This window comes from Notolepis coatsorum (genome assembly GCF_963971535.1).
Source record: "Notolepis coatsorum genome assembly, chromosome: 4".
Taxonomy (NCBI): domain Eukaryota; kingdom Metazoa; phylum Chordata; class Actinopteri; order Aulopiformes; family Paralepididae; genus Notolepis; species Notolepis coatsorum.
Genome location: NC_140168.1, coordinates 94,132,375 through 94,159,183, shown reverse-complemented (window position 1 = coordinate 94,159,183; position 26,809 = coordinate 94,132,375). Strand labels below are relative to the sequence as shown.

Genomic DNA, 26,809 nt, shown 5'->3' with positions numbered 1-26,809 from the left:
GTCAAGCCTCGTCAATATACCCCCCCTTCCCCACTAATGGAACTAATGGAACACAGCGAAGTGACTCCACGGTTAGCTCGCGGCTAATGCTAGTTAGCTCGCAGGCAGCTAACACTAGTGACACCACTTTCCGACAACGGCCTTGACCGGGGCTCGAACCGGTGATCTTCCGATCATGAGTCCGGAGCTATACTCATGTAGCCAGTGAAAGGGTTAAAGGGGCCCGGCCCCCTATTCACGACAATAAAACCATCTGCGATCTTGCCAAAAAGAAAGAAAATGGACAGTCTTTTTTTTTTTATCTACTTTTTCTCCTCCTTTTTATGTGATTTTTCTCCCCATCCCAATTTACCTCTTGTGCCAATTCTCCCTCCCCTGTCCTGATCGTTGCTTGCATATGCCCCCCACTGGCCGGTTGTAGGGAGGATAGAAGCCTTGCATCACATGTCGCCTCCGATACATGTGGAGGCAGCCTGTTGCATCTTTTCACCTGCCAGCGCGGACTCTCATTTGGCGAGGGGTAACGTGTAGGAGGCTCACACTGCCCCCGCCATTTTCCTGACTTTGCTGTGCAGGCGCCCCAACCGACCTGTAGGAGTCGCTGTTCACAACGACCAGACTACCACCCTTCGACTTCCCACCCGCTAACTCTGCCAATTGAGTTAGTATGACGGCCGGCCCAAGCCGGAGGCAACGCCGACATCCGGATTTGAACCCGGTGTCTCTTGCGTTGGTGACGAGCACAATGTCCGCTGCGCCACCCAGCCGCCTGAAAATGGACAGTCTTGACCCGTTCCTCTAAATCAGCTGATGTACCGACGCCCTCCCAGCTGTAACTGGATACTGATGGTCGACAGACGAAGTTAAATGGAACACCGTCTATGCTGTATTTAGAACATAGATACCGTCTTTAGAGATGTGTGCGTTTGGCCGTCCAGAGACGAGATACAAGGACTGGAAAAGCGAGGGGAGCCACATTCCCTTAAAGGTGCTGTATGTGCTGTAGGTGGTCTACGTTTTAAAATAATAGCTCTGCATTCCAACAGCCGTCACTGGTACAGAGTGTCTGACGGCAACGTGGGTCTTCCAGTCCCTCCTGCTCTGCAGTAAAACACAAAACCTGTCTTCTGGAATCCCGTTCCCACTTTATCCAATCAGGAGCGAGAACTCCACATGTAAAGAGACAGACACAAAAGCTTCAGAGAGGATATGTAAAGACAGAGACGGAAGCTTCAGAGAGGAGATTTAAAGACAGACAGAAGCTTCAGAGAGGAGATGTAAAGACAGAGAGAAGCTTCAGAGAGGAGATGTAAAGACAGACACAGAAGCTTCAGAGAGATGTAAAGACAGAGAGAAGCTTCAGAGAGTAGATGTAAAGACAGACGGAAGCTTCAGAGAGGAGATGTAAAGACAGAGAAGCTTCAGAGAGGAGATGTAAAGACAGACAGACAGAGAAGCTTCAGAGAGGAGATGTAAAGACAGACAGAAGCTTCAGAGAGGAGATGTAAAGACAGACAGAAGCTTCAGAGAGGAGATGTAAAGACAGAGAGAAGCTTCAGAGAGGAGATGTAAAGACAGACACAGAAGCTTCAGAGAGGAGATGTAAAGACAGACAGAAGCTTCAGAGAGGAGATGTAAAGACAGAGACGGAGACAATTCAGAGAGATGTAAAGACAGACAGAGAAGCTTCAGAGAGGAGATGTAAAGACAGAGACAGAAGCTTCAGAGAGGAGATGTAAAGACAGAGACAGAAGCTTCAGAGAGGAGATGTAAAGACAGAGACAGAAGCTTCAGAGAGGAGATGTAAAGACAGAGACAGAAGCTTCAGAGAGGAGATGTAAAGACAGAGACAGAAGCTTCAGAGAGGAGATGTAAAGACAGACAGACAGAAGCTTCAGAGAGGAGATGTAAAGACAGAGACAGAAGCTTCAGAGAGGAGATGTAAAGACAGACAGACAGAAGCTTCAGAGAGGAGATGTAAAGACAGACAGACAGAAGCTTCAGAGAGGAGATGTAAAGACAGACAGACAGAAGCTTCAGAGAGGAGATGTAAAGACAGACAGACAGAAGCTTCAGAGAGGAGATGTAAAGACAGACAGACAGAAGCTTCAGAGAGGAGATGTAAAGACGGACAGAGAAGCTTCAGAGAGGAGATGTAAAGACGGACAGAGAAGCTTCAGAGAGGAGATGTAAAGACAGACAGAAGCTTCAGAGAGGAGATGTAAAGACAGACAGACAGAAGCTTCAGAGAGGAGATGTAAAGACAGACAGACAGAAGCTTCAGAGAGCAGATGTAAAGACAGAGACAGAAGCTTCAGAGAGGAGATGTAAAGACAGACAGACAGAAGCTTCAGAGAGGAGATGTAAAGACAGAGACAGAAGCTTCAGAGAGCAGATGTAAAGACAGACAGACAGAAGCTTCAGAGAGGAGATGTAAAAACAGACAGAGAAGCTTCAGAGAGGAGATGTAAAGACAGACAGAAGCTTCAGAGAGCAGATGTAAAGACAGACAGAAGCTTCAGAGAGCAGATGTAAAGACAGACACAGAAGCTTCAGAGAGGAGATGTAAAGACAGACAGAAGCTTCAGAGAGCAGATGTAAACACAGACAGAAACTTCAGAGAGGAGATGTAAAGACAGACAGACGGACAGAAGCTTCAGAGAGGAGATGTAAAGACAGAGAGAAGCTTCAGAGAGGAGATGTAAAGACAGACACAGAAGCTTCAGAGAGGAGATGTAAAGACAGACGGAAGCTTCAGAGAGGAGATGTAAACAGACAGAAGCTTCAGAGAGCAGATGTAAACAGACAGACAGAGAAGCTTCAGAGAGGAGATGTAAAGACAGACAGACGGACAGAAGCTTCAGAGAGCAGATGTAAACAGACAGACAGAGAAGCTTCAGAGAGGAGATGTAAAGACAGAGACGCTTCAGAGAGGAGCTGCTATCGCTATCAGCTCTATCTTTAATCTTTCAAAATGTTCAGTTGCTATTGCCTGCACTCATCTGTGTTTCACTACACACTTGAGTGCATGCTTACCAACTGTCCGTCTGCAACACTACTATCACCGACATCTAAGAAGGGAGATCCCCCCTTGAATGGCCCTTCTAAGGTTTCTCTCCTCCACACTGCCTGTGGAGCATTTTTCCCTATTGTTAGGTTTTAGTGAGTTTTTCCTTACCTTCGCGTGGGGTATGTCTGGGAGTGCTTGCATTCTTTTTTTTTTATCCACTTTTTCTTCCATTTTCTATATTTTCTCCCATCCCAATTTCGTATCATCCAATTCAACCCTCCCCTGTCACGAACGCTGTTTCTTGCCTCCCACAAGCCGGCTGCAATGTGGACTAAGTCATACATAGCACAAGTCCCCTCCGGTACTTGAGGTAACAGCAGTCGCATCTTTTCACCTGCGCAGCTCGATCTTTCAGTGGTGAGGAGTAACGCGTGGGAGGCTCACGCTGCCCCCGACACTTCCTGATTCTACTGCGCAAGCGCACCAACCGACCTGTAGGAGTCGCTGTCCACAACGCCCGATCCCCACCCATCAGTTTCCCACCCCCCTAATACGGCCAATGTGTATTAGTATGAACGACCAGCTAAACTGAAAGCAATGTGGAGCGCTGGGCTCGAACAGGCAAGCCCAGCGTCTCCGTCATTCGTGGCGAGCGTTTTGCCCACTACGCCACGTAGCCGCCCTGGAGTGCTTGCATTCTTTCATTTATTTGCATTTATTTTAAATTTGTTGGACCTTATGGTGTCCTTGTTCTGTTCTTGACTTATTGTTATGTTTTCTTCTTGACTTGTTTAAAGAAGACCTGTACGGCCCATGGGGACATTAACGTGTGTTGTCGGGCCTTATAAATAAATTTGATTTGATTTGATTTGAGATGTAAAGAGAGAGACAGAGAAGCAGAACAGTAAAAGGTATATTGAAATGGTAATGGAATACCGCCCCCTTTCTTTTTTTTAAAGAAAGGCAATCTTAAAATAACAAGTTCTCCTCTATGCTAGAAAATCACTTAGCCTATAGCTTTCTTCATGTTTTACGATATCACTGCACATGCTGTTGACTGGCTCTGTGTTCTCTCTCTGCGCCACCTTGCAATTATCTTGTCAGCTCCTCTGTTATTTTGTGTGTGTGTGAAAGCGAGAGAGAGAGAGAGAGAGAGCGAGTGTGTGTGTGAAAGCGAGAGAGAGAGAGAGAGCGAGTGTGTGTGTGAAAGCGAGAGAGAGAGTGAGTGTGTGAAAGCGAGAGAGAGAGCGAGAGTGAGTATGCGAGAGAGAGAGAGAGAGAGAGAGAGAAAGACACACAAAAGGGAGTAAGTGTCTCGGCAGCAGACCTCCAGAGACGCAGTATGCACGCCATCTATTTTAATTGCTACAGTTCTAGTGCACACTTATTCTAGTGTACACTTAGCCCTTCTCCCCCCTCGTGCAGTACATGGGTTTATTCCTGGTGGCCCTGGCGGGGGCCTCCTGCCGACTGGTGTCCCAGACGGATACAGTAAGACATTAATAATGTCTAGTCTCGGGCGGCTAGGTGGTGTAGTGGGCAAGGCGCTCGCCATCAACGCTGGAGACGCTGGGTTCGAATCCAGCTCTCGCCGTTGCTATCAGCTTGGCTGGTCGTTCATACTAACACAATTGGCAGTGTTAGGGGTGGGAAAGCTGATGGGTGGGTCCTGGGCGTTGTGGACAGCGACCCCTACAGTTCGGTCGGGGCGCCTGCACAGCGAGGGTAGGATCTGGAGGGAGGTAGTGTGACCTGCCACACGTTACACTCTCCCGGTGAGAATCTGCGCGGCCAGGCTGGCTGCCGGCTGGCTGCACATGCGTCGGAGGAAAGCATGTGACAGTCTCCAGGCCTCCCGGACCAACAGTAGGGGGGAGTGCGCAACAACCAGGAAGGGGGTTGGGAATTGGCATAACGACTAACAGTGGGATGGGAGAAAAATCGGAAAAAGGGAGGGGGGAAAAAGATAATTAAAAAAAATATATAATAATAATAATAATAATAATAATAATAATGTCTAGTCTCGCATCATGTCTAGGGGTGTGGACATTTCTCGGTTCTAAGACCTGTGTAACGTTGAGTAACTTGTGTTCCCCTGGGAAAGACTGTTCATCATCACGGCATATAACTAGGTTTAATCCAAACGTCCATTCAGGAATCTTTTGTATTATGAAATAAGACATTCTGCGATATCTGTGACTATTCCTATTCGTTGGTCTGTGTTCCGCTGACACTGTTGACACGCCCACTACGCAAAGCCAGTGCTCCGGTCATGCATCCACTCGGCTCATAGAAAATACAGCATCAGGGTATTCTAAAAGTATCGATTCGATACTAATAAAATGGAGTATTGAACTGTTTTTTAACAGCTGGGTATCGAGATACCTTTGTAGTATCTGTGTATCTGTGTATCATGCAACACATTTATTTTGACATTCTGATTTAAGAACTTTCTAAATAAAAGTAAATTTATCTGACTGCTAGTATTAATTGATGAAAAAGTAGCCATATGCAGTAATATAGATTATAAAATTGGGGATGTAATATATTATTGAGATGCATCATAGAATCTAATCGAATCGTGGACGGCTGAATCTAATCGAATCGTGGACGGCTGAATCTAATCGAATCGTGGACGGCTGAATCTAATCTAGTCGTGGACGGCTGAATCTAATCTAGTCGTGAGGCCAGTGAAGATCTACAGCAGGGGTCGGCAATTAGATTTTGCCGCGGGCCAGATTTTCCCCAAGCCGTTGCTTGGCGGGCCAGGATCAAAAACAATGGCTAATTTAATATACTGATATTGAAAAAAGACAAAGGTTTTTCTCTGGTCTGCATCCCCCCAACAACCGTGTGCACTGCGCCGCACTGCACTGCACCCACTCTGCAATCCGCCAAACAAAGTTCTCACTCATCCATTCATTCATGAACAGCTCTCAGCTGTTGCAGATCAGCTTAACAATTGTGTGTATTGCGCCGTACTGTATTGTACCCATTCTGCAATCTGTTAAATAAAGTTTTCATTCATTCATTCATGAACAGCAGATCAGCTGTTGCAGATCACCGCGGCGGGTGATGAACAGATCAGAAGACAGAATGCATGAAAACACGACTCACCATACCTTGTTTGTTGTTCAGTCCTCCAAAATCCCTGCTAATGTTTGAAACATGTCACATATCCACTCGCCGCCCTCCAATTCCAGATTGGCGTTGAATGCAGCTACTTTATCTGCCAACTTGAACACAGTTGTAATAACAACCATTTCCTGTTGTCGCCACATATTATGCAGAGAGGACGTCGGCTCGGCACGCAAGAATCACCGACCTGTTGCAATAAACCCGTATTTTAAGTATGGCTCCTGTTTATTAAAAGAAGCGTTATATTTCCCTGTTGCGTTTCCCTGTCCAAAGATGTTTGTTTTGTTTTTTAACACATTTTGTTACTCGCTCCATCTCGAACGCGGAAGTGAAAGTTCGTTAGGGACTATTCCATTGGTTCTCCCAGTCCACGTGACCATTTCTAGCATTTCAATTGGCTATAGTGCTATTGATGACTACCGGTAGATAGATACAGCTTCACAATAAAAGACACCCTGGCGTCCCGAGTGAATATTTCCTGCGCGTAAAATAAATATCATATTCTCAAAATAATCTGACGGGCCAGAAATTATTGCTGGCGGGCCAATGTCGGCCCGCGGGCCGCCTATTGCCGATCCCTGATCTACAGCTCTAATCATGCCCACGGCTCTTTATTACTGTTCCTCTCTGTGCGCTGCTCAGCGGTGGAAGAAGTACACAGTTCCTTTACTTAAGTAAAAGTAGAAGTACTGTGTCTGAGTACTCTGGTAAAAAGTAAAAGCACCTTTTTGAGATCACGTGTACAAAATATCTAAGCAAATGAATAAAGGGCTGATGATTTACAGGTTTTTGTGTAGATGCAGTACAAAAAAACATGTAATAATTAGTGCTGTCAGGCGATTACATTTTTTTATCAAATTAATTACAGGATTTGTAATTAATTAATCTAATTAATCACATTTTAATCGCATAACCATTTTAGGCCTGATATTCTATATTTTATAATCATATTTCAAATGGCATGTGTCCGGATGGCAGAATTCAGTACTGTATCTACAAAACCTTCTGTTTAATCATCTTCCATTTAGTCATTTGCTTAGATTTTTCAGGTCTGGTCAATTTGAGCATGGTGTTATTCACAGTCAAAGATAAAAATTGTTTTATTGATATTCTCATTTGGTTAATTACAATTTACTCAAGCCTAGTAACAGACACAGTATTTCTGACACTGGGAATACATTCCCTGAGATCCATAGATGTCCCTAGAATCAGATACCAAGAACATGCAAATGGACCATATATAAAAAAAAGTCTGTAAATGTGTATTCTACGTGCTTATGGAATGAATGAGATAAAAACTATTTTTTTTGTAATACATTTTTAGTTCATTTTCATAACGCGATAATTTGCTGTATAATTAATTAATCTAATTAACGCGATAAAATGACATCCCTAATAATAATACATCCAAAGAGCGTTTAGAAAGGTGCTGAATACAAGTATTGCTCCCCCCCCAAATGTATCATTTTAAATTTAAACATTTTGACGGGTCCATACATGAATGTTGTTGTTTACATGTTACAGACATGTACAGTATATCCCTTCCCTACTTTCTTTCCCCCATTTCCCCACCTGATTGGATAAGTGACATGTTGGTGCTCTAGTGCGACATCTAGTGGCTGAATGTTATCTTTAGCGCCTTTAAACATTGCGCTAATCGCAGTAGTCATACCGTACCACAAGTTAAACTGAGAGAAAACTATTTTAAATACACTCTTTAACACATTGGCCGCCATGCATTGTACCCATCTTTGGGCCCTGTCTGCCAGCGCTGTAACCCTATGGAGATGTTTACCTTCTTTGCAGGGCTATAACTTTTTAAATATTATAGCTATATCGACATTACTATGGCCCATTCAACATCCGGTATCTATCGTTCCGGATGTGGGAACGTTATATTTCATACATTGTCGTGTTAATACCGTCGTGAATATAAGTATATTTTTAAGGTTTTCTGCAGTAATTCCTAAAACGCGAGATTATCGATTGGCGTTTCTTTCCTATACACGCTGTTACGTACCCCAGTAGGGAGACGCAACACAAGGCCACAGACAGGGTAGGTGAGGGTGCAGTGACACAAACCCATGAAACAATTTGCCAAATAATTGTATTTATTTACACAAAACTCAGCAACACAGAGAGCAAGGAGGACCTACCAGTGGCACCAAATGAAATATCAAAAGGAAATGAAAACCCACCCCCCCTTACAGGCGCCCAAAAGTACAGGTGGCGGTGCTCACTCTAAGGCTGGTGTCTTTAACATCAGGTCACCTATGTGATGCAAAATGTAGACCCCAGGGTATCTTCCTGTCCTCAATTGTCCTTGTGTGCGAAACAAAAGATTAATATACAGGAAAAATAATCACCATTGGCTGGGTGATAAGTGAACAAACAAATACACAAACAGGTTATGGGATAAACAGAAATGTGCTACAAACATCAAAAGATACAAGGATTCCACTAAACAATATAGCACAACTAACCAGAGCTTTAGGTACCAGCTCTACACCAACCGAAATGCCTAAAAGGCCACAGCTCTACAGAACACACAACACTAAAGATACAGCTTTACAATAAAGAACTATACTAAAGCTATTTCCTACCAACTAACAGCACAAAGTGCCAGAGCCTTCACCAGCTCTACAAAATACCTGCTCTCCCACAAAGACACAGAATAGTTACCACAACCAAACGAACCAGGGAGCTCCCTAACACTGCACACAATGGGGTATATGAAGGAGTGTGGAGCTTGATTGCCTGACGAGCCTCAGCTGCTGCTGTTGCTGGAACTGAGACACCTGATAATGGGGATATGTAGACACAAGAGGGCGACAAAAGAACACAACAAACAACACATGCCTATATATACAACAGATTATTATACATTACTCCCTCTATATATATACATAAGGACACCGTCCGTAACACACGCTATATTAAAAAATTCAAATGTATATGATCGGTATACATTATGCTTCATCATGCGTGAAGGAAAGGGGGGGGGGGTCGTTTATAATTCCTTGATCGTCGGTAGCGTCTTTTTTTAGTATGGGTTGATATGTTGATCAGATGGATTGCAGTGAAATAAATAAACAATCGGGCTGAAAATAACATTAGATTCCTCTTACCGTTTGCAGATGAGACTGGAGGAAAAATATTCCAATTATTTGACATCGATCTGCTAGATCCATTTCCCGTTTGTATGACTCAATAAACGCCGAAATCATATTGATTATTGCATTTCGAAAGCGATCCCAATGCACTCGATTGTGTATCTAGACCCACGTTACAATATATCTCTGGCGGAGGAATTTCCCTGATGCACCGAGCGCCACTTCCGGTTTGGCGTGGAGTGTAACTCACCCGAAATCCACCAGGCGGCGGTATTGAGACGTTGCAATATCAGAACAGGGTCCAGCTGTGTCCCGGAGGGAGGCTGGATGAATTATGGATGCCATGGCGAAAAAATTTATATATTTTTTTATTTTTTTATATTATTTATAATAAACAAAAGTTTATTTGTTGTTGGCACACAACGCATGGCGGGCAATAACGAGTATACTCGTTGGCGCACAAAGTGTTAATAGTCTAAGAACTTGGGAAGCACTGTTTTAGTAGTGTCTACTAATTGCTTGTCTTGCTAGATTTGTCCATAATAGTTTGAGGAACACAGTAAAAAAAAAAAAAAAACACAAATCTGTTGGTGAAAAGTGAGTGTCTCTGTGTCTGTGAGGTTGAGATGGTTGGGGGGGGGGGGTGGACCAGCAGTACCTCGCCTGTGTCTTTCTGAGACATGACACCATCATGGTGATCTCAGTGTGTGCTGCTGACCTCCAAATTACACAATTTCCTCTCCTCTAACCAGCCTAAAGCGGGCATAACGTCTGACCTGTCACTCGCAACCAGACCTGTTTAGCTACAGACTGACGGGGGCAGAATGACGGGAGGGAGGAGTGGGGAGAGGAGGCGCTAATGGGCTAATTTCTTCCACCAGATTTTTTTCCATATTGTTTTCTAAAAGGGGTTCTTTCTATCGGTCTCTGTCTCTGTCTCTCTCTCTCTCTCTCTCTCTCTCTGTCTCTGTCTCTGTCTCTGTCTCTCTCTCTCTCTCTCTCTCTCTCTCTCTCTCTCTCTCTCTCTCTCCCCCCCCTTTAGGGATAGTGAGTAGTCCAGTCCCGCTTAGTGTTTTGTCTTTATTGGAGAGAGTAGGAAGGCTGAGACAGAGTAGGGGAGGCACAGGAGAGAATGTTCTTTATTGAGACAGTAGGAAGGCTGAGAGGGAGACAGTAGGGGAGACACAGGAGAGAAGGTTCTTTATTGAGACAGTAGGAAGGCTGAGAGGGAGACAGTAGGGGAGACACAGGAGAGAAGGTTCTTTATTGACACAGTAGGAAGGCTGAGAGGGAGACAGTAGGGGAGACACAGGAGAGAAGGTTCTTTATTGACACAGTAGGAAGGCTGAGAGGGAGACAGTAGGGGAGACACAGGAGAGAAGGTTCTTTATTGAGACAGTAGGAAGGCTGAGAGGGAGACAGTAGAGGAGACACAGGAGAGAAGGTTCTTTATTGAGACAGTAGGAAGGCTGAGAGGGAGACAGTAGAGGAGACACAGGAGAGAATGTTCTTTATTGAGACAGTAGGAAGGCTGAGAGGGAGACAGAGTAGAGGAGACACAGGAGAGAAGGTTCTTTATTGAGACAGTAGGAAGGCTGAGAGGGAGACAGTAGGAGACACATGAGAGAATGTTATTTATTGAGACAGTAGGAAGGCTGAGAGAGAGTAGGGGAGACACAGGAGAGAAGGTTCTTTATTGAGACAGTAGGAAGGCTGAGAGAGAAACAGAGTAGAGGAGACACAGGAGAGACGGTTCTTTATTGAGACTGTAGGAAGGCTGAGAGGGAGACAGAGTAGGGAGACACAGGAGAGAAGGTTCTTTATTGAGACAGTAGGAAGGCTGAGAGGGAGACAGAGTAGAGGAGACACAGGAGAGACGGTTCTTTATTGAGACAGTAGGACGGCTGGGAGGGAGACAGAGTAGGGGAGACACAGGAGAGAAGGTTCTTTATTGAGACAGTAGGAAGGCTGAGACATAGTAGAGGAGACACAGGAGAGACTGTTCTTTATTGAGACAGTAGGAAGGCTTGAGACAGAGTAGAGGAGACACATGAGAGAAGGTTCTTTATTGAGACAGTAGGAAGGCTTGAGACAGAGTAGAGGAGACACAGGAGAGAAGGTTCTTTATTGAGCCAGTAGGAAGGCTTGAGACAGAGTAGAGGAGACACAGGAGAGAAGGTTTTTTATTGAGACAGCAGGACGGCTTGAGACAGAGTAGGAGACACAGGAGAGAAGGTTGTTTATTGAGACAGTAGGAAGGCTGAGAGGGAGACAAGAGTAGAGGAGACACAGGAGAGAAGGTTATTTGAGACATCAGGGAGGCTGGGAGGGAGACAGAGTAGAGGAGACACAGGCTAGAAAGTTGTTTATTGAGACAGTAGGAAGGCTTGAGACAGAGTAGAGGAGACACAGGAGAGAAGGTTCTTTATTGAGATGGTAGGAAGGCTGAGAGGGAGACAGAGTAGAGGAGACACAGGAGAGAAGGTTCTTTATTGAGACAGTAGGAAGGCTGAGAGGGAGACAGTAGGAGACACAGGAGAGAAGGTTCTTTATTGAGACAGTAGGAAGGCTTGAGACAGAGTAGGGGAGACACAGGAGAGAAGGTTCTTTATTGAGACGGTAGGAAGGCTGAGAGAGAGACAGAGTAGAGGAGACACAGGAAAGACGGTTCTTTATTGAGACAGTAGAAAGGCTGAGAGGGAGACAGAGTAGGGGAGACACAGGAGAGAAGGTTCTTTATTGAGACCGTAGGAAGGCTGAGAGGGAGACAGAGTAGAGGAGACACAGGAGAGACAGTTCTTTATTGAGACAGTAGGATGGCTGGGAGGGAGACAGAGTAGGGGAGACACAGGAGAGAAGGTTCTTTATTGAGACAGTAGGAAGGCTTGAGACAGCGTAGGAGAGACACAGGAGAGAAGGTTCTTTATTGAGACAGTAGGAAGGCTTGAGACAGAGTAGAGGAGACACAGGAGAGAAGGTTCTTTATTGAGACAGTAGGAAGGCTTGAGACAGAGTAGAGGAGACACAGGAGAGAAGGTTCTTTATTGAGCCAGTAGGAAGGCTTGAGACAGAGTAGAGGAGACACAGGAGAGAAGGTTCTTTATTGAGACAGCAGGACGGCTTGAGACAGAGTAGGAGACACAGGAGAGAAGGTTGTTTATTGAGACAGTAGGAAGGCTGAGAGGGAGACAAGAGTAGAGGAGACACAGGAGAGAAGGTTCTTTATTGAGACAGTAGGAAGGCTGAGAGGGAGACAAGAGTAGAGGAGACACAGGAGAGAAGGTTCTTTATTGAGACAGTAGGGAGGCTGAGAGTGAGACAGTAGGGGAGACACAGGAGAGAAGGTTGTTTATTGAGACAGTAGGAAGGCTGAGAGGGAGACAGTAGGGGAGACACAGGAGAGAAAGTTGTTTATTGAGACAGTAGGGAGGCTGGGAGGGACACAGAGTAGAGGAGACACAGGCTAGAAAGTTGTTTATTGAGACAGTAGGGAGGCTGGGAGGGAGACAGAGTAGAGGAGACACGGGAGAGAAGGTTCTGGCAGGATTTCATCCGCTGCTGCACCTTCTCTGGGTTTGACACGGTTTGACTTGCCAAGCCTCTCGTAGATCTGGAAGGAATACAAATGGCTACAGTAGTTCCTTATGCCCTAAAAAGTTATACAGGCTGCCTGACCCTGTCATAAAATGAAGGTAGTTACCTGATGGTCACATCGCTGCGAAAATAACTCGCTAAGATTAACACTAGATGATTCATAGTATTCGATCTGAGACATCTTGGTAGGCAAATGACAGACGACTGTAATCAAATAACTGATGATTGTCATTGGGTACTGTTTTGTTCGGTGGTTCAATGATGAGTTGAGTCCTTGATCATGAACACTAGTACATTTATTTTACTCCAGCAGATCAGGTTACATGTTATTGATGCAGGTAATCCAAGATGGTCGTTCTTACTTGTTCCTGCTCTACTTATCAGAACCTACCATACTGACACCTAGTGGTGCAAAGGAATAATAACATCCCTAATCATCACAGGTACATGTAGAAAATAGACTTGAGATGTTGCAGATAAGATGAGATATTCCTCTATTGATCCCCTTGGGAAAATTCAGGCATCATAGCAGCGTTGGGGAGGGGGAGGGGGGGGTACAGGTACATGGTGATGGTAGAAGACATGGTCATACAATTATAGTACAGTAGAAAAAAAAATTGGCAGTGTAAACAATATAATCAGTATGCAGTATGCGCATAATGAGCAAGTAGGCAGTGTAAATCAAGGTGCAGATGACGGTCTGTATGCCCTCTGTTATATTGCATTACAATAAATATAGTTACAATAGACGCTATAATCTAAATATATCCTATGAGTGAGTAAGTAAGTAAGTATACAGTATACACAGGAGCAGAATGCATAAGGAATGTATGGCGTGATATAGATAGATACTTTATTGCCATTTCAACACATGGTTGATTGGGATTTGTCTCGGTGCAATGCTCATTTCATCATAAAACAGTGGGGAAAACATAGTTTAAAAAACATACAATATAAAAATAAAAACATACAAGAATACATACAATGCAATCCCTGAAGTAGAAGTATTTCACAATAAAAAAAAAAAAATGCAACAGTGCTACAGTGCATAAAATAGCTCAGTGCTCCACTTAAAGTGCCTGTCGGCTAGTACAAAGTGTCTGTGCATTAGGGCTTGAGTTCAGGTGACGGACAAACACACTTACACTTTATATTTATTGATAAAGGATTTGCACTACAACTCGTACACCTACTGTGAATTGTACCTAAATTGCACCTCGTCCCATTTCTCCATTTCTGCCTTGCACTATATAGTATTGTATATTAGTACACTGCACAGTATTGTATATTGTATGGTAACTACGTCTATTCTGCATCGAACATTGTACATATGTCTAAACTGAACACTGTGACCTCTTTTTTTTACTTCTAATTTTACTATGTTATTTTATTTTATACTTATCTTGTCTTGCACAGTCTCTGGAGCGCAACAGTAAGAAGCATTTTGTATAAAAGTATTCTGTACTTCTGTATGACAACTATTAAAGAAACTTGAGAAACCTCGGGATATCCTACACCTGAGTCTTTTGAGTCTTCTACCAGAGGGAAGGGGGTTAAACAGGTAGTAAGCAGAGGGGTCATCAATCACCCTCTCCCCTTTCTGCCTGATGTGTTTGGCATATAGAAAGGCCACAGAAGGAAGATCACAGCCAAGGATTTTTGACGCCTTGCGTACAGGGACCGAAACTAGAGAGCGCCACCCGCCATTTGCGCTCAGTTTTTACGTTTGGCGCCTCCCACTGAGAGGTCTGACCGCCGTGTGGCGGCCAATCAAATAGTCATGTGAAAACTGAAAATCATGATCCAATTCTTTAGCGGAGTTCTCACTCGCTGTCTCAGCACAGACATGCAGCGCACCGCGCACTGCTGCTGCTGCTCCTACCCCCTCCCCACCTGTTTCTGTATGCCTGCATGTAAACAGAGGCTATTGCCTCCGAGTCACCGTGACGTTAGTCTAGTCAGTGTGGGACCTTCGTGAGATAACGTTAGCTACCGTTACAAAATGACCCAGTCAACTATTCACTTAGTTTAATACATGAGGCATTGTGTAACGTTATCCAGCCGGCTAGCTACTGATAGCTCCAGACATCAACAAATCCTCCAGCAATAGTCCAGTGCATAATACCTCCGTTGGCTAGGTAGCTCACTAGTCACTACGAAATGTCGCAGTAAACTAAATAGTTCACTGAGGCGTTGTCCCAACGCCATCCAGCAGTAGCTACAGATAGCTCCTGGCATCAATGTCCTACAACAACAACATGCGTATTCGAGTCCCTGGCTTACATCGCTGAGTGAGGGCTGCTGAATAGGGTCCAGCTGTAGCTCAGGAGAATCATTTTGCATGCTGAATGTAGCGTTTAGGGTCCAGCTGCAGCGCCGGAGAATCCTTGCTGGAGCTGGAGGCCACTCGAGTATACACACAGACAGTGGAGCTGTTTGCAGACAGTGAGGTGGCGATGTCTCGCAGATAACACAATCACAAGTATGGGGGGGGTGGGTGGGTGTATGAGTCTGTGACTGAACGTGCTTCTCATCTTGACTAGCTCATCGTAGAGGGGGTGGGAGGGATTCTTCCAGGATATGATGATAGGATGATGATCAGATATGTCTTTGACTGTGTGCGTGTGGCGTGTGCGTATGTGTGTGTTAGGGGTGGACGGTATAAACGGTATACGGTATAAACGGTATGAATTTGCTCTACGGTATGGATTTTGACTATACCGTGTAACCGGTAGGGCAGCTCTAAAATAGCAATGACGTCATGTAACCACAGCGCGACTATTTCAATCGCATTTGCCCCTAAAAATAGATCGAATTAGTCATAGATAATAGATATGTGCAAACTGGAAAAAGTTATTTAGGAGGCTTCGCGCAGTGGGCGCACTGGGTGTGTCAACACGCAATTGTCATTTCATAATAAACACATATCACCGCGGCGCACAGCAAGTTTCAATTTCAGTTCCTGGCATTTTTAACCAGTGGAGAAAGGTAAGAGATTTCCCTATCGTTTTTCTTATATGAATTATTCTACGTTAATAAAACATACCTGGTGATCAACTACAGTTTGCTGTAAACATTATGATATGTGTGTAGTGTTATGATAACGACGGGAGGACGGCTGCAGCAGTGGATTTGCGAAATAGCATGCAGCTGCAGAGCCAGTGGTTCTTTCAGGTCTGGTCACAGGCCCGCTCAACAGCGCCCCCCCCACCAAACGGCTGAACGACCTGAAAGAGCCACTGGCTCTGCGGCTCTGCAGCTACATATGCTTCTAGCAAAATCCAGCCCCGCTGTTTGCAATGGGAGCAGCACGGAGTCTCGACTCGGGACTTATTTTATTTGGAATATAATGACTTTATACGCAAAAGTAGCCTAGTTTTAAGTTAAAATATTATAAATCTACATGCCTTGAGGATGTCATTCTTTATATAGCCTGCCTATCAGGCAAAAAAAATTATTCTAACGGAAACACTGATACCGTGATATATACCGTTACCGTCTATGCTTCAAATTATACCGTGATATAAATTTTAGACCATACCGTCCACCCCTAGTGTGTGTGTGTGAATGAAGAATGAATGAATGAATGACATTTTATTTTCGTGTCATGTCAGACGACCCATCCCTTACATGATTATAAAACACCAAAAACAACAATTGAACATAACAATAATCACTTCCCAAGGTTTCTAAGCTACACCGTGCACACCATCAGAGGCCAAAATACATCACAATTATGTTATTTTCGTGCATTTATCCCAAGCTTTCTCTAAATATTATGCAAGTGCGAAGACCCTGTAATAAAAAAAATCCATTTTAATCTTATCTGCATCACTAAACCACATTAACTCAAGGTTTTTACACCTGCGTGTGCGTGTGTGTGTGCGTCATCAAGGAGAACCTGCCTTTTCCCAGTCCTTGCCCTACAATGGTGGAATGAACTACCTACCCACCCCAGTTAGGACAGCCGAAACCCGTCCAATCTTTTGCCGTCGACTAAAGACGCACTTCTTCAACCATTATCTGAATTAAAAAAAGACAAAAAATATCTAACCCTAACTAACCTTACTGTCATGCACTTGTCCTAATAAACTAACCTACACTGTAGCACTCAACACTTTGATGAACATTGTTACTCAGCTGATAGAGTTGTGCCCTTCCTGATGACTTGTCGTACAGAACTTGTAAGTCGCTTTGGATAAAAGCGTCAGCTAAATGACTGTGTGTGTGTGTGTGTGTGTGTGTGTGTGTGTGTGTGCGTGCCTGTGTGTGTGTACCCCAGGCTACCTGAAGGACCAGCTGGCGGAGTACATCAGCGACCTGGATCGCGTGCGGCTGATCCGCACCAACAAGAGGGAGGGGCTGGTCCGGGCCCGCCTCATCGGCGCCTCCTACGCCACGGGGGACGTGCTGACCTTCCTGGACTGCCACTGCGAGTGCGTCCCGGGCTGGATCGAGCCCCTGCTGGAGAGGTGAGTCGTGTGTGTGAGAATGGCCCCCGTCGTCAGAAAAGACCACCACAGAGACAGTGGGATCGAATCCACCTGCGGTGCTTCCGGGTTGGCCGACCGTCCACACTAACACAATTGGCAGTGTTAGAGGGTGGGAAACCCGGCGAGGGTGGGTCCTGGTCGTTGTAAACAGCGACTCCTACAGTTCGGTCGGGGCGCCTGCACAGCAAGGGAAGGATCTAAGAGAGGTAGTGTGACCTTCCACACGTTACACTCTGAATGAATGAATGAATGAATGAAAACTTTATTTAACAGATTGCAGAATGGGTACAATACAGTACGGCTCAATACACACAATTGTTAAGGGGATGCAGACCAGAGAAAGACGTTTATCTTGTTTCCATCAGGGTCCCCCATTTTCAATTCATATAGACATTCACAACATATATGACATTTATGGCATAGGGACATATAGGTATTTAGTACTGATACATTTGTGACATAGACGGTATTCAAATATACAGTACTGTTACCCCTAGATCCTGACAGAGTATATAGATATGATGGGGAGGGGACTGTACATTAGGAGGGGGTGGGTGAGTGGGTGGGAGAGAAATATACATATGGTGGGGTGCAGACTGTACATTTGGAGGGGGTGGGTGGGTGGGTGGGAGAGAAATATACATACGGCGGGGAGGGAATATATACATGCGGTGGGGAGGAGACTGTCTATTAGGAGGTGGTGGGGGGTTTGGGCATTTACGGAGGCCAGTTTTGAATTGCAGCCTCCCGTAGGTGCTCTTTAAGAGCGGTTTTGAATGTGGGTAGGGATTCACATTCCTTTACAGCTTTGGGTAGGGCGTTCCACATTGATGTGGCATAATTGCGAAACGTGTTTAGTCCCTTGTTTGAGCCGAATCTGGGTTTAACATGATTTGTTGAGCTTCCTCTGGTGTAGTGGTTGTGGTATTCACTGACCTTTGGGAAGTATTTTGACATGTACATGGGTACCTTAGTCGTATAGTGTATCTTGTAGACCAGGCCCATTGCAAGTTGCTGTACTCTGTCGTCTACTCTAAGCCATCCTAGGTTGTCAAAGTGGGCAGGGGTGAGGTGGGTTCTGGGGGTAAGTTCAAGTAGTAGTCTGACCAGTTTGTTTTGTGATGTTTGTAATCTTGTTTTTAGCGCCTTTGAGGTGCTTTGGTACCATGAGGTGCACGCATAGTCGTAGTACCCTTGAATGAGTGCTCCTGCCAGAGTCTTCAGGGTATTCTTGTTTACCAGAGAGGAGATCCGAGGAGATTACTCTCCGAGTGAGAGTCCGCGCTGCCAGATGAAAAGAATCGGTGGGCTGGGTACATATGTGTCGGAGGAAGCATGTGATAGTCTCCGCCCTCCTGGACCGACGGTAGGGGGTAGAGTGCGCAACGACCAGGAAGGGGGATTGGGAATTGGCATAACGACTAACATTGGGATGGGAGAAAAACGGAAAAAAAGGAAGGAGGAAAAAGATAATTCCAAAAAAAAGAATGGTGAAATTGATGTTTCTTGTTTATTTTTTAATTTTTTATTACACATGTGCCAAGTGTAAAGGGTTGTTAACTCATTGACCATCACGCTTTTTTTATCTTTACTCAATGGCGCCAGCGTTATTGACCATTTTAGCGATGGTTGCGGACCCATCGTGTGTTCTGTATTATAGCTATGGAGACAATATTATGGCTCATTTGACAGGCATTGTGTTGAATGTCGGATATTGCGTATTGGCTAGACATCATAACCTGGACTATACAGTATATAGAGAGAAGGAATAAAACGCTGTGAGACAGGATTCGTGTATCAAGGAAGCAAAATTTTTATTTGTGAAGGTCGCTCTTATATACACACACTCAGCTGGTCGTAATGAGTCAATCACTCAGCTGGTGTCAATCAGTCAATCACTCTGAATGGATGACGGGAGAGCACACTCATTATTGTCAACACATTGTTTATAGTCCAAGACTATTCCACGCTAAACATCGCGCCTTTCCAAAATAATCCAGTGATCCATAATCCGAGATATGACGCGTTATATGCTTTATGCACAAATCGTTCGGGTTGCTTGCCTGAAACCCCAAAATACTTCAAAATCTTCAAAATCAAAGGTATACATGTGTCTTCACAAAATGTACAAAAACATGTTTCAGGTTCGGTAAAATAGACATAGAATAGACCTTACCTTAGCCAGAAGGTACACCTAAAAGAATAATCGATTGTGATTACTCGTGTATATGTGTATACTCGTGTATATGGGAAACAATAGGTTTGAGGTGAGAAAATCTCAGAGCGATCGCTCTGTCCTGATTCCCTCTGAGGGGGAGGAGTTCTTGCAGTGTGTGTGTCTGCTAAAGTGGCTCCACACTAAACTATCTCAGTTCAAAAGCTAGGTGATACTGCCACCTGGCGAGATTCGATCGTCATTGCAATTCCAACGTAGGCAGCTGTGCAAGGGAGACCCAGGGAGCTCCGGACGAGTGTTTAGAACGGGGATCAAAGGAAAAGGATCAAAGGATCAAAACCCAAGAAAAGTCGGGTTTGGCGCTCAACGGTTTGCGACGAAAACCGGCTTTACTCTGGTTTGGCAAGCAAAGAGCTAAAGTGTAAATGGCTGTTGAAGTGTAAAGTGTAAAGGGCTGTTAAAGTGTAAATGGCTGTTAAAGTGTAAAGGGCTGTTAAAGTGTAAAGTGCCAAGTGTAAAGGGCTGTTAAAGTGTAAAGTGTAAAGGGCTGTTAAAACCTCTTACGACACAAGGTATACGGGCCCTCTTTAGGGCGATTTGCCTACCAGCGCGACACGCCACTTTGGCGACCTCTAGCGACTCGGGCGTGCATTTCTTAATACAATATATAGATTGAATTAAAGCCCTATTCGTTGCCTGTGGCCTAGTTTCAGGCGACAAAATCCGTTCAGCGGTTCTCGAGTTACATGCTGATATGTGAGGCATGCGCCGAAGTAGACGGTAGACTTTTTATTTTTTCAAATACCACTCCCGAGCCTCTACCTCCGTCAATCATTTGGCGATCTTGAAAATGATTAGTCAGGGGAGTGTCATGGTTTCTCCATAGAGCCCTGTCGTATTACTTTAGCGCAGCAGCTTGCGCAGGTAAAGGGCAACTTAGTCACATGACTCAGCTGGTATTGCTGATTGGCTCGAACACGGTATGTTTGTAAACAGCGAACAGGTCTATGTGCTCTGTCCACATGTTGTTATTGTTGTTGTTGACGGTGTTGTTGTTGTTGTTGCCCGCCCAGGATCGGTGAGAACGAGAGCACCATCGTGTGCCCGGTGATCGACACCATCGACTGGAACACCTTCGAGTTCTACATGCAGACGGACGAGCCCATGATCGGAGGCTTCGACTGGAGGCTGACCTTCCAGTGGCACGCCCTCCCTGACGCGGACCGCAAGAAGCGCAAGTCCCGCATCGACCCCATCAGGTTTGTGTCGTACTTATTAACCCAGGGTTCGCACAAGGTCCTTGAAGTGCTTAAAGTGCTTGATTTTTGTAAAAAATTTAAAGTTGAGGCCTGGAATTCCTTGAAAACAGCCCATTTTTTAACAATCTGCATAAAAAGTATTTGACATTCAAATCAACCATTCGCATTGAAAGTTTTATTCATCCCTGATGAAATAGTTCTGAATCAAGAAATATAATTTTTTAATCTAAAGTGTAACAAATTGTTGGAAATTGGTTTTAAGCCATAAATATTGGATCAGATTTTCTTTTCAATAAAAAACAGCATTTAAAAGTGAATTGTATCCCTTTAACACTTTAACTGCCGGAAGACGTGTTTAGGCGTCCTTCCCCGCCATGCTCAAGTTGCCGAAGACGCCGTAACTCGTCTTTGATATCAATATTTCAAAAATCTGTGATCGGATTCATATTTCCCATCCGCTGGCCTGAGACCCACCAAAAAGCCCCACTGAACCCTCTAGCGGTTCAAGAGCGCCATCTGGTGGCCGATCGGCGCAATCGCCTAACAGGAAGTTACTTGGACGATGTGCTGTTCTCCCATATTACTTCCGGGCACTCGGTAAAGGTCCCGGCACTCTAGCTCGTCACAATACATAGCGATCCGTTGCCAATAACGCGATAAACAACATGATTTGGACGTATATACCATTATACAACCTGGAAATGGACTGGGTATTCCAACATCCCATAATAGGAAAATGTATACTCCACGCTCATCGCCCAACGGCGCGAGGAAGATACGGTAAGATTCAGCGTTATTTTTCAATGTCTTCTATACTAACTGATCTGATGAACATTTGACCCACATTAGATGAATGGTATAACGCTGCCCACGAAATTATAAACGCCCCCTCGCCCATCCGGTCAACATCAAATGACGTGTAGTAACTTCCAGAAGTCCGTCCAGTTGGATTTTTTTATATCGCGCCGATTGCTATCAAACTGTATTTGATCACTGAGGACGCGACCCTGGTCAGACGCCTCTGGTTTTAGCTCCGCAACGATGTACTCACTTTTAGCTATTATGTTTATTTTTTCTACTTTTCTATTTAAAGCAACACTGGCGGGTACGTCATACGACCGTCAGACACTTATGGACCTGAACCCCGGGCTCAAAGAGGAGTTTGGAGACACTTTTGACCTAGAATGGCCAGCAGAAATCAGACGGGAGAATGGCGGCAAGGAAAAGGACAAAGGCGACGGCAGGAGGAGACACAGCTGGAGACGTGGAGGTATCAGATTGAGACTAAAAAGAGCTGCTTACCGCCCAGCAATTCCATCCATCTTTCTGGCGAATGCCCGTTCGTTGGAGGGTAGGATGGATGACCTGAGAGCGAGGGTCCGGTTCCAACGGGAGATGAGAGACATCAACATTATTTGTCTCACAGAGACATGGCTCACGTCGACGACTCCGGACAAAAGCGTATCTCCCTCGGATGCCTTCACAGTCTTACGTGCAGATCGTACCCCTGCCTCAGGAAAGACCATCGGCGGCGGAGTCTGCCTCATCACGAACAATTCCTGGGTTAATCCCGAGGGGGTGCAGGTTCTCTCAAACTCGTGTTCGCCGGACTTGGAACATCTTTCTATCCTGTGTCGTCCGTTTCACCTCCCGAGGGAGTTCACCGCGGTCGTCATGACTGCCGTGTATATCCCCCCACACGCGAATACGGGCAAAGCGCTGGGCGAACTACACGATAATCTCAACAGACACCAGATCAAACACCCAGACGCAGCGATGGTAGTGGCCGGCGATTTCAACCAGGCCAACCTGAAGAAAGTGATGCCGTCCTTTTTTCAGCACATCGCTTGCTCCACCAGAGGGAAAAACACACTCGACCACTGTTATTCCCCGTTCAAAGCCGGTTACAAGGCAGTAGCCGCTCTGCCATTAACGGGGTCCACAAGCTCGAGCGATCATGACTCCATCTTGCTATTTCCGGCATATCAACAGAGATCACGTGACGCCGTCGTGTCACGTGAGACAAAGAAGTGGACCGACGAATCAGAGGCCACGCTCCAGGACGTGCTTGCAGACACGGATTGGGATATGTTCAAAGGAAGCGCCAGTGACGTCAGCGAGCTAGCAGACACAGTGGTGTGTTATATCACAACAATAGCCGATGGTATTGTCCCCAGGAAAACGGTGCGGATTTTCCCAAACCAGAAACCGTGGGTGGATAGCACTATTAGAGCAGCTCTGAACTCTCGTACCACCGCCTACAACCTGGGTAGAGAGTCAGGAAACATGGAGGAGTATAAGGCTTCAGTCTATACTCTACGCAAGGCTGTCAAACTTGCTAAGAGGACATATGCTGATAAACTGGAGACACAAATGGCACAAAACGACACAAGAGGATTATGGCAGGGACTGAAGACAATAACTGACTATAAAGTCAGCGCCCCCTCAATGGGGAGCGACGACGCCTCCCTCGCGGACAAGCTCAACATCTTCTACGCTCGGTTTGGTGGAGACAGTGGCGCTGCTGGCTCTCCGGCTAGTGACGTCACTGGCGCGCCGGCTGTTGTGGAGGGGGGGGGGGCAACCGCGAGGGGGGGACGACGCTCTCTCGTTGTCGGAACACAGTGTGAGAAGAGCATTTATGCAGGTGAACACCAGGAAGGCTGCTGGCCCAGATGGCATAACGGGACGTATACTCAAGACCTGTGCCAACCAGCTGGCCCCTGTGTTCACCGCCATATTTAATCAATCACTGGCGGAGTCAGTGGTCCCTGCCTGCTTCAAGATGTCTACCATCATCCCTGTGCCGAAGAAACCCTCCCCAGCATGTCCAAATGACTACAGACCGGTGGCACTCACCTCTGTGGTCATGAAATGTTTCGAGAGGCTGGTCAAGGACCACATTTGTGCCTCCCTCCCCAGTGATATGGACCCTATGCAATTTGCATACAGGACAAACAGGTCCACCGACGACGCGGTCTCCCAGGTACTGCACAGCACCCTCTCGCACCTTGACCGTCAGAAGGGGGGCTACGTGAGACTGTTGTTCATTGACTACAGCTCAGCGTTCAACACCATAGTCCCCACCAGACTGGTGGACAAGCTGATCGAGCTAGGTCTGAGCTCCGCCCTGAGCGCCTGGGTACTGGACTTTCTGAGCGAAAGACCCCAGGCGGTCAGGGTGGGGGGTCAGACCTCCAACACCATCACCCTGAGCATCGGGTCCCCCCAGGGCTGTGTTCTGAGCCCCCTGCTGTACTCACTCTACACACACGACTGTGTGGCCAAGTTCAGCTCCAACTCCATAGTGAAGTTCGCAGATGACACGGTGGTGGTGGGGCTGATCTCGGACAACGACGAGAAGGCCTACCGGGAGGAGGTTGAGGTACTGGAACGCTGGTGCCAGGACAACAGCCTGCTCCTGAACATTGGTAAAACCAAGGAGCTGATCGTGGATTATAGGAGAGGACAGCAGGAGACGCACACACCACTGATGATTAACGGGGCTACCGTGGACAGGGTGAGCAGCTTCAAGTACCTGGGGGTCCACATCTCAGAGGACCTGACATGGTCAACACACATAGACACAGTAGTAAAGAAGGCGAAACAGCGTCTCTACCACCTGAGACAGTTAAGGAAGTTCAGAGTATCGGGAAAGATACTCCAGTCCTTCTACTCAGGAGCTGTAGAGAGCATCCTGACCGGAAACATCACTGCCTGGTATGGAAACAGCACGGCACAGGACAAGAAGGCCCTACAGAGAGTGGTGCGCTCAGCCGAGCGTACCACGGGTATTGCACTACCCCCCCTGCAGGTTCTATACAACAAGAGGTGCAAATCCAGAGCCTGCAGGATAATGAAGGACCCTCACCACCCAATAACAGCCTGTTTCAGCTGCTGAGGTCAGGCAGACGCCTGCGAACCCCAGCTACTAGGACAGAGCGGCTTAGGCTCAGCTTCTTCCCCCAGGCCATCAGAGCTATGAACAATGAACATTGAGTGCTCAGAACATTGAACTGTCCACACACAAGCACACATGAACACACACACGACACGCACACTGTGCACGCTCACACACGAGCAGCCACTTAACACTTTAACATGAGCGGGCACACACTCATGTCGCACACACGCACACTTAATGGCCAAAGGAAAGGACACTTTAAATTAGAATAACAGGAACAGTGTATTGCACTACCAAAGCTAACTAGCATGTCCCATATGCTCTGTAAATAACTATGTACAGATACCGAGATGTCACTCCATGTTACCTGCTACCTGTTACTGCACAATGTTGTTTCCTTCTTTTGATTCTATTATATGTACCACTGTATTGCACATCGTTGCGGGCAAGACCACCCGCATTTCATTGTATACCTGTATGCCGTGACAATTAAAACTCTTGACTTGACTTGACTTGATCATCAATATAATGCATTTGGGGCTATAAATCACGTTCTGGAGAAAGCTGCAGAAAGAGATGAAAACATACTTATACTTTAGATCATATTTTAGTATGAATATGTGAATGAAAAAGTTTAACGTTCATACACCCTGAACAATACATATAGGACATTGAATGGGCCCTAATAATGGCAATTTAGCAATAGAATTTAAAAAGTTATAGCCCTGCAAAGAAGGGGAATTTCTCCATAGACAAATAGAGCTGGCAACCTATGGTATATCATGAATTTAGCCTTAGGCAATCAAAGTGTTAAATGCCCTTTTAAAATGGATAATAGTGCTTAGAAAAGTACTTGAAAGTCCTTGAATTTAATTTTGCAATGTCTGTGGGAACCCTGTTCACCAAGTCTTGTGTCCTTAGTCAATTGGCCGGGCGCACAAATCCTGTTGCTATAGGTTGTATAATGCTATTTATCAACTCGTCCTATGAACTTCAAATTAACTTTAACCACTTAAGCCCGATCTGCCTGGTACAAGATTTATTTCACGTCACAAATAGATCAATACAGTCTGTATTAAGTGATGTTGTGTTTCTTCTTAAAATGTAGCCAAGAGTAAAGACCCTAACCCTCTCAAAACAGCAGTCAAAGTGTATATTTTCGGGGCGCCCTTGTGGCGCACTGCATAGTGCCTCGCACACCTACGCGGCCGTCCCGGGTTCGCCTCCCGCTCCCAGAGATGACTTGTCGCATGTCCTCCCCACTTCTTCTCCCTCTCCTCTGTTGGTCTTGTATGGCCATAAAAAGGAAGCTGTAAAAATGCTAAAATAAATCTTAAAAATAAAAAGTGTGTATTTTCAGCAATACATTTGTTTAGCAATGATTTTAAGTGTTATTAGCTAAATATGAGCTTATAAAGATCTCCGGTAAGTACAGGGTAATAGGAAGGCAATGAAAACAATTGCATAAAAGACACAAAGGTTAAGATAATACTAAGTCATAATATAATAATAATAATAATAAGTTATAATAAGTCACAATATACAGGGAGGGAGAATCGTCTTACCAGATCATCACACCCCTAACACATGGCCAAAGATATATAGATATACCTGATGTACCAAAAATATATACAACATTCACAGGGTTTCCTACACTGTAAAGTGTGGAATATGTGCAGTAATCTCCTTGGTATTGGGTTGTGACTGCAAAGTGGTCTTTTATTGATCCAACACGAGCCTGGCCACTGTCTCAGGCACATCGAGGTCGAGGCCAACAGGACTTTATTAGTATAGTCCTTCACATGAGCAAGTGAGTATTATTTAGTCCTCTGTATTCCACTCAGGTCTTCTCCCATCTTGACTGCCTTGCCTGAGGCACTTGTGGGCCAAACACGTACCGGTACTTCTTTTTTTGTGTGATAAAATGTTCTTAATTTTCCTATTTTTCCACATGAAACAAGATGTACACAATACAGTAACAATAATAACATCGCAGGACAGCAATAATACTAATAATGACAAAACTATTAAATTAAATCAAATTAAATTAAATCAATAAAATAAAATAGTTATAATATAAATTAAATATATATGTAACGGATGGTATCGTGAAGCGCAGTCA

General features: G+C 45.3%; 1 protein-coding gene across 1 annotated transcript in view; it reads left to right on the top strand.

The window, feature by feature from the left end:
* poc1bl (POC1 centriolar protein homolog B (Chlamydomonas), like) overlaps positions 1 to 26,809 on the top strand; it is a 157,444-nt gene that overhangs the window by 79,673 nt on the left and 50,962 nt on the right. The window contains exons 4-5 of the mRNA XM_084312583.1: positions 17,138 to 17,327; positions 20,598 to 20,783. Of these exons, the coding sequence (XP_084168709.1) occupies positions 17,138 to 17,327; positions 20,598 to 20,783 (376 nt within the window). The remainder of the gene's footprint in view (positions 1 to 17,137; positions 17,328 to 20,597; positions 20,784 to 26,809) is intronic.